This window comes from Heteronotia binoei, chromosome 16, assembly GCF_032191835.1.
Source record: "Heteronotia binoei isolate CCM8104 ecotype False Entrance Well chromosome 16, APGP_CSIRO_Hbin_v1, whole genome shotgun sequence".
Taxonomy (NCBI): domain Eukaryota; kingdom Metazoa; phylum Chordata; class Lepidosauria; order Squamata; family Gekkonidae; genus Heteronotia; species Heteronotia binoei.
This window is the reverse complement of record NC_083238.1, coordinates 40719467-40728319: the sequence shown is the minus strand read 5'-3', so window position 1 is coordinate 40728319 and position 8853 is coordinate 40719467. Positions and strand designations below refer to the sequence as shown.

The window sequence follows — 8853 nt, the reverse complement described above, 5'->3', positions numbered from 1 at the left end:
AATTCTATTTTACAGCTTTGTATTTTTAGTTTATACGACACCCTTTTTCCCTCTCCCATCTCCGCCGTTATCCTTATTACTTCCGCAGGCACTGAGGATAGAGAAATGTTACGACCGTTCCTTTGTCATAGATTGCTATTTGATCGTGTTTTGCGCGCTTCGGTTTTAATACAAAGGCACGCAAATCGGGGCCCTCGGCGGTAGTTTCTAAAGCATCCGCGCAATTCGATGTTTTGATTACGCGTGTCTTAGACGGTCGTTGTATATAATCGAATAAAATATAATACGCGATCGCGATGTATAACGTTAGACAACCTTGTTACTCTGACTTTTGAAAACCCCGAGATAGGCCCCCTTCTGCGAATTCGGCTCAGCGGCCCGCCACCAATAGGGGAGTCGCCGTTGTTCAAACGCGCCAGCGGGTGCGGGGGGGGGTCGGCGCAGGATTCTCTTTAAATACGGGAAACCCGAGCGCCGTTCTGACGGCTCCGTACCACCATGGAGAAATTTTCTAACATGGAGGGACCCCTAGGCATCAAGCCTCACAAACATTCAAGAAAAGGCAACGGTGATGAGATAGAAGCGGAGAACACCGCCCCGGAGAAGACCCCTCTAGAATCTGTACCCGAAAACATGGAAGAGGAGAGTTTGGAGAACCAGGAAGCAGAAACAGATGCACAGGTAAGTTGTGAGAAAAGAGGAAAGCTGGGAGGATTGCAATGGCGGGTCATGTAGCGTTATGCCCTTTCTTTTTTTTTAAATTAGGCGGCGGAGGGATCAGAGACCAAAGTCGCTGATTTAGAGGATTTGATCATGTGTGGGATGCTAACCCTGGTGTTGCTCAAATCTTTAAGAAAGCGTGGTTCTAATCTCAAGAACTCAACACAGGTGGAGAATAATGAATCCCCTTTGAGGGAGAGTTCCACAAAGAAGGCTTGGGAAAAGTCAGAGCTCACTGAGAATGGCGTCTCTATCAAGGAGTCAGAACGTGGAGGGAAGGCACAAGAAAATATGGAGATTGTGGAGGAAACGGTCTATTTGAAAGCGCTCTTTCCGAATGTAAGGCCTAAAAAACCCCCAAGGTGTGTGGAATTGGGGGTGGGGGGCACGCTCATGAGACCGGATACTAATTTTTTTTTTTTGTTCTTCAAACTTTTAGGTAGAGAATGTGACAGCGGTCAACTCAGGGAGGCCGGACACCTGTCACTGCCCATACTGCGGGGGTCTAGCACACTTTCAAGATTCAGATGAGGAAGATTCCCTAGCAGATGCCGAGCACGATACAGCCGGTGATTCCGGAGCGGACATGGAGGATACCTCTGGAGATTCTGAAGCAGACACGAAGGATGAAGCTGTGGAAAAGGCGAGGGAACCCCCGGTTGATGAAGCGCAAACACCGGAGTCTCCAAAGGAGGTTGATTCCCTCATGGAGGAAGAAGAAGAGGTTGCAAAGAAGGAAAAACATACAGATTAGAATCGAGAATGTCCCAACCACATGTAGATGAGAAAACACACACGTCTGTTTGTATATAAGACCCGTATCCTGAAGCGGATAGTAAGAACTGTATTTTTTCAGTAGGGTGGGGGAAATAGCACGCTTGTTTTTGTTTTCTCACGTTGATAAAGCGGATGTATCGTTGCTACACTTTCTGTACATACACACGTGTCTAATCCTTGTGAATCGCAACACGACAAAGATGTACGCCGTGTATTTCTTACCCTGCCCCCCCCCTTGCAGGATTTCCCGGCAATCCCCCCTTCCCTCCTATTCGACACCAAAGTGGAAGACGCCTCATTCGCGGGGAACTGTAGACACGTCGGTCGGGATGCAGATTGTTGTTAATTAAAAAAAGCTACGCTTTGTATATTCTCGCTTTAATAAAATGCTTTTCTATTAGATATGACGGTATGAAACACGTGGTGTGCTCGACTGAAATAAGCTTAGAATTCCCACCGTAAAAATCCAAACACACATCGTTACGCCGGTTGCACCGCAAGGTCATCTAACGTATTTTAGCATAACGCCTCAGTTCTCTAGAATGGAACTAACAAAACATACAAACTTAGGACCTGAACAATCTTTGTTTCCATTTGTTTGGTTTTTTGACGTTGCCAAGGTGGGTTGTGCTTCATTTAAACATTCAGGCCTAGACACCGATTTAAGCAACGTTATTAAAATTGTAAAAATATAGAGCGGACTCATCACGGGTACTTGTTCATAGTTTCATAGCGCTTGTTCATAGTTTCGAGTTCACGATGTACTTTTATCTCACGGCCATGAGGAAAGCTAATCCTGCTAGGACAAATCCGGCGGTCGCTATGATAGTGTTGCTTTTGGTATCGCACCGGCTGATTGAATCAGAACCGTGTTTGTTGAAGTAGCGGTAGAACCCTTCCCAGCCACCATGCGCCTCCAGCCACTCGCGCTTCTCCACAGACAGATAGATGACCAATGCCTCTGTCAGGCCGCCGATCTCCTCGTGGGCCCCCCGCTCAGCCAGAGCTGTTGCCAAGGTGCCGGTGAACACAAACAGCGCCACTACTCGACCCCAGTTAAGCCCACCATCAGATGCCATCTGCACCGCCACACGTCTCAAATGGACGTCTGCCCTACCAGGCTCCGGCAAGATTGCCGTGGAGCAAATGGAGTGAAAGAATGTCTTCTCACGGCTCTCCAGCTTGTCAGCCACTCTCCGCAGGGTCTTGGCCGTGTGGCTGTGAGACAGCACCGAACCACTCAGGTTGCGTCGCAAGTAGCCATCCACCAGTCGCCTTGTCTCGGCTGTCAGATCGCTCAGCATAGCGACTCTTCGATGACTGCCGATGAATACGTCGGCCTGCTCCAACCGTGCCCCAGTACCGCCGGTTCTATACAGATACGGTTTTACAACCTACTTTCCCCCAATCGGTAGGTTTCTTACAAACCGAGAAGCCGACAAATTAAGCATCTGTAATAGATACGGTCATAGAAATGTAGAGGAAGTACCGTCCGAAAGAACACGGGTAAAAGAATGATGGGATTACCTACGTGTATAGACAAGGAACATACCCCCCCCCCTTTCCCTAACATGATCCGGCGGCGGACTATAACGCTGTTGCTCGTGTGTTACTTTGTAATATGTTTATTGCACCCCAACCTGATTCCGGCCTCCCCCCATTCTCATCTTTTCCCATTATGCTCACCCTCGGCACTTTTGATTCGTAGCCATCTTTATACAATATTACACCCGCTTTCCTATATAAAATCAGATAGACTCCCTCCGTTTCTTACCCCACCTGCCCCAGCTAATTTTAATCCGCCCAAGCAAACGCCGAAGAAACCTATCCTCCCACAATTGCGATCCGCAGCCTTTACACCGTCACTCCTACCCTGTTCAATAGGTCATATTTACAGGGGAGTGTTTCACCATAAAGTGAAAATAAAGGAAAAAAGCTTATATGTAATAACAGGGTGTGTCCGATTATTCAGTGTATTTTTATACTTTGTTTCTTTGTTGCCCAAAGTGTTTTACAAAAAGCCATTAGCCAAAAATTGGCATGATTATACATTATTAAAACAAACCAGGAGAAGGACTTTCTGTGTTGGTGGTATCGGATGAGAGAAGAGACGGCCCCCTCCTTCAGCCGGGGCATAAGAACGGAACCGCTACAGAAAAAGACTTGCTCCGGCTTTTAAAGAACTTTTAAAGAGCTGTTCAGGATTATGTGGGGAAGAGCGTGCACGGTGTTGTTTTTTAAAGTAAGGAACCCGTGAAAACACGCTGTCGGTATTAGGACTTGTGTTTAAATAGCTCTCGGTCTATTTTAAGTTTTCTCGGTGCAGAGCCGTTATTTTCATCGTTATTGGTAAAACCATACGTCTATCGGCGTATCGGCGTCAATCTCCCTCTTACTGATCAAAAGCGACCTCCCTAAATGCAGCGTGATCTTTTTTAATATCGAATATTTTTTAGTATCAAAATTTGCACAAACTCAACGGCTTCTAAATACATTTTTATTTTTATACATGTGAATGTATAAAATGTACATTTATTACAGAAAGTTTTTAAAATTTATTTACAAAAGGGGGAAAAGAAAGGTATTCACAGATGTGCCATTCTGAAATGTATTATGCAGAAATTTCTCAACAAGTGTCACATAGGGTCGGTGGCATTTCTGAAACAACGTTCTCAATTGTTCACAGGGGGTCGGGGATGTTTGTACGCCTTCCACCAGGTTGGCCAACGTTATGACATGATTCTTGTTAATACCACAACAATCAAGAAAACACGCAATAACCGTGATCACATACAACACGGGGCCCATATTCAGATTGCGACAAACATATCTTAAGTTCTCATCGTAAAAAGCAGAGGACCACGTCAAACATACATGAGAATTCTGTCCGGGTCTATCTAAAATGCATCCGTCACACATAGAATAAGAGAGATCGTTGGAGCAATAATTGAGAACAGAATAAGCGGTGGCAGTTATCAGTTTGTACATCGCAGAACGTGACTTTTGCTTGTCCACAGGTGGAACGTCTTCATCGGACACTCCCATGTATTTTTGCAGGACGGTATGAATCGACGTCTGAACACCGGACAAGTCCACGAGACAAATTTTCTAAAAATCACAAACACACAAAATGAGAAAAGGAGCCTAAACAGAAACAACACAACCTTTTACACATCTTTCCCATGTTGTTCTACCCACCTTAAATGTATCTTGTTGTGACGGATTCACAGAGTCACAACTCTCACCATCCTGGAAACATCTACTCCGCTTCGGTGTACAGATTTCTGCCCCATCTTTCATTTTCTCGGGGGAAGCAAAAAGGCGTTTAGCAAGAACCGGCTGTACATTCTCCTTGTCAGAATCGGTGCTAGGTTTTTGAATCCTCGCTGTAGTTTTCCTCCTCACGGGTGCTCCAGGGACCACAGGATTAAAAACAGACAGGGGTGTATTCGCCATGGTGGTACGGAGCCGTCAGAACGGCGCTCGGGTTTCCCGTATTTAAAGAGAATCCTGCGCCGACCCCCCCCCCCCGCACCCGCTGGCGCGTTTGAACAACGGCGACTCCCCTATTGGTGGCGGGCCGCTGAGCCGAATTCGCAGAAGGGGGCCTATCTCGGGGTTTTCAAAAGTCAGAGTAACAAGGTTGTCTAACGTTATACATCGCGATCGCGTATTATATTTTATTCGATTATATACAACGACCGTCTAAGACACGCGTAATCAAAACATCGAATTGCGCGGATGCTTTAGAAACTACCGCCGAGGGCCCCGATTTGCGTGCCTTTGTATTAAAACCGAAGCGCGCAAAACACGATCAAATAGCAATCTATGACAAAGGAACGGTCGTAACATTTCTCTATCCTCAGTGCCTGCGGAAGTAATAAGGATAACGGCGGAGATGGGAGAGGGAAAAAGGGTGTCGTATAAACTAAAAATACAAAGCTGTAAAATAGAATTGAAAACTGCCGAAGAGTTGAATAATAAATATGATTGTTTCAAACGCAACAAATAAAAAGTTTGGTGGAAAGCGATGTTAAAACTGAAGGAATAAGATGAGAACAAACAGAAATGGGAAAAGTTCTGCTTGGAGACAATGAAAAATTAATTTCAAAAATCTATATGTTACTTTTAAAATGAAGTAGTGACATCTCAAATGATTAAGTGGGCAATTAATGTAAATAAAGAAATATATATGGAAACTTGGGGATATTTGTGGAAGAACTTTATGAAACTCTCAACGTGTCAGAGTATTAAAGAAAATTGTTTTAAGATGATGTACAGGTGGTATATGACTCCTAAGAAATTGGCAAAAGATGAATAATAAGATGCCGGACAGATGTTGGAAATGTAAAAAACATGAAGGTTCTTTCTACCGTATGCGGTGGACTTGTGAAAGAGCGAAAAAGTATTGGCGGATGATTCAACAAGAAATTTCTAGGATCTTGGGATATGAATTTAAGAAAGTCGCAGAGACTTTTCTGTTGGGATTACAAATGGAAAAATTTCCAAAAGAAAATAGAACTATAATTTGGTGCATGCTTTCAGCCGCTAGGACATTATATGCGTAGTTGTGGAAGCATGAAAAAATACCAGAGAAATGGGGTTGGATTGTAAAAGTTATGACATTGTGTGAAATGAACGAGTTAACAAGAATTTTAAGAGGTTATGATTTAGAAGTTTTTAAGATGGAGTGGAAAATAAAAGGACATTGAACAATTTTTGATAATGATGAAGTCTTAGAAAAAAAAGAAGAATGTTAATTTTCATTTTTTATTAGTTAAGGGTACCTTTAAACATTAGTATTTTAAGTAAATAACACCGGCGGGGGTCAAGTAATGGGGGAGGGATGGCTAGAAAGTAATATGTGGGATAGTTAAAAGAAGTTATTAATGATGCAGGACATATAATTTGTTACCAAATAAAATTGTTTTAACCGTGAAACTCAGGTCGTTAGCAGAGGTTAGAACCGCTGTGCTGCGGCTTTACCACTCTGCACCACTGGGGCTCTTATTTCTCTAATTATCCGCATGTAAATGTTTCATGGGAAGCCTGAATATAACCGACTAGCCCAATTTTGTCAGAGCTTGGACGTCAGTAGGGTTAGCCGTGTAACAGTAGCCTCTGCGGTCTCTTACAACTGTCCAGCCTCCACATTTCATTGAAACCATTGTGGTGTAGTGCTTAGTTTTTACATCCTGTTTCCCTCCCTAATCATGATACCAAGCAGCTTATCAATTGTTTTTCTCCTTTTCCATTTTATCTTCGCAACAGCAACCTTGTGAGGTAGGCTAAGGCAAGAGAGCGTGATAGGCTCAAAGTCACCAGCAATCTTGCGTGGCAGAGTCAGGATTTGAACTTGATGGTTCCGGATCCTAGTGTGGTCCTCTAATGCCTATCCTAGTTGAGAACATTGTTCTTACATTTCAGTCTCAGCAAAAAAACAAAAACAAAAAAGGGGGGGCTACAGTAAAGTAAGTAAAATACTCCGCTGGCTCTAGCGGGTTAAGTGCTAAACAAGAACCTAGGAGACTCGTGTTCAAATGCAACTCACTGGGTGATATTGGCAAAGATGAATAATAAGATGCCAGACCGGTGTTGGAAATGTAAAAAAAAAACATGAAGGTTCTTTCTACCGTATGTGGTGGGTTTGTGAAAGGGCAAAAAAAGTATTGGCGGATGATTCAACAAGAAATTTCTAGGATCTCGGGATATGAATTTAAGAAAGTTGCAGAGACTTTCCTGTTGGGATTACAAATGGAAAAAAAAAATCCAAAAGAAGATAGAACTATAATTTGATACTTGCTTTCAGCTGCTAGGACATAATATGCGTAGTTGTGGAAGCAAGAAAAAATACCAGAGAAATGGGGTAGGATTGTAAAAGTTATGACACATGGTGAAATGGGCAAGTTAACATGAACCTTAAGAGACTATGATTTAGAAGTAATTAAGATGGAGTGGAAAAAGTTAGGACGTTGTATGCGCGGTTGTGGAAGCAAGAAAAAATACCAGAAAAATGGGATTGGATTTTAAAAGTTATGACACTGGGGTGAAATGGGCAAATTAACATGAACCTTAAGAGACTATGATTTAGAAGTAATTAAGATGAAGTGGAAAAAGTTCAGAAGATACGTAGAAAAAGAGTGGAAAATAAAAGGACATTGGACAATTTTTGATAATGACTAAGTACAAGAGGGAGGAGGATATTAATTTTGGTTCTTATTAATTAAGGGTACCTTTAATATTAAGATTTTAAGTATATAACACCGGCGGGTGTCAAGTAACGGGGGAGGAGTGGGTAGAAAGTAATATATGGGATAGATAAAAAGTAATTATTAATGATGTAAGAAATTGAAATTTATTGCCATATGTTACTAATAAGACTGTTTGAAACAAAAACATTTTTCCACCCTCAGATCACAATCGTGCCAGGTTTTTTTGTTTTGGTTTTTTTAATCTTAAGAACATAAGAACATAAGAGAAGCCATGTTGGATCAGGCCAACGGCCCATCAAGTCCAACACTCTGTGTCACACAGTGGCAAAAAAATTTATATACACACATACACTGTGGCTAATAGCCACCGATGGACCCGTGCTCCATATTTCTATCTAAACCCCTCTTGAAGGTGGCCATACTTGTGGCCGCCACCACCTCCTGTGGCAGTGAATTCCACCTACTCTTCACCTACATGGCTTCTGCAAAGGGAAGTCCTGCCTCACCAACCTTTTAGAGTTCATTGAGAAAGACTCGCCAGAGATTCCTGAGTAAACTTAGCAGTCATGGGATAAGAGGATGGGTTCTCTTTCTGATTAAAAAACTGGTTCAATGACTGTTAGTAAAGAGTGGGGATCTGTGGACAATTCTCACAATGTAGGGAAGTATGCTACGGGGTCCGATAAGGATTGGTACGGGGGCAAGACTATTTCATTTATTCATAAATGATTAGGAACTAGGGGTGAGGTGCTGGTAAGTGTAAGGTGATGGCATAGTGGGTCAAAAAAAATCCCCACTTCACGTATAAGCTAATAGGGATAGAACTTGCTGTGACTGAGAGGGGGGAAAATCCCAAGTGTGTTGAGGATAGTTTGGTGAAAGTGTCAACCCTGTGTGCTGCAGCGGTGAAAAAGGCAAAGTCTGTGGTAGGTATTCTTGGGAACGGGATTGAGAATAAAACAGCCTATATTGTAATGCCCCCATATAGATCTATATCGCAGCCTTGTTTGGAATAGTGTGTACAATTCTGGTCACCGTATCTCCAAAAGGACATTGCAGAGCTAGAAAAAGTACAGAGAAGGGCAGCAAAGTTGATTGGGGGGGGGGGTTGGGGGGGGGGAGCACCTTCTCTATGAGGAAAGGC

At 43.1% G+C, this 8853-nt stretch overlaps 1 protein-coding gene across 1 annotated transcript; it reads right to left on the bottom strand.

Moving 5' to 3' along the window:
• Positions 1-2264: 2264 nt before the first annotated feature.
• LOC132585119 (anti-apoptotic protein NR13-like) lies at positions 2265-2801 on the bottom strand. The gene has a single exon (XM_060256876.1). The coding sequence runs from the start codon at positions 2799-2801 to the stop codon at positions 2265-2267; it is 537 nt and encodes a 178-aa protein (XP_060112859.1).
• Positions 2802-8853: the final 6052 nt, after the last annotated feature.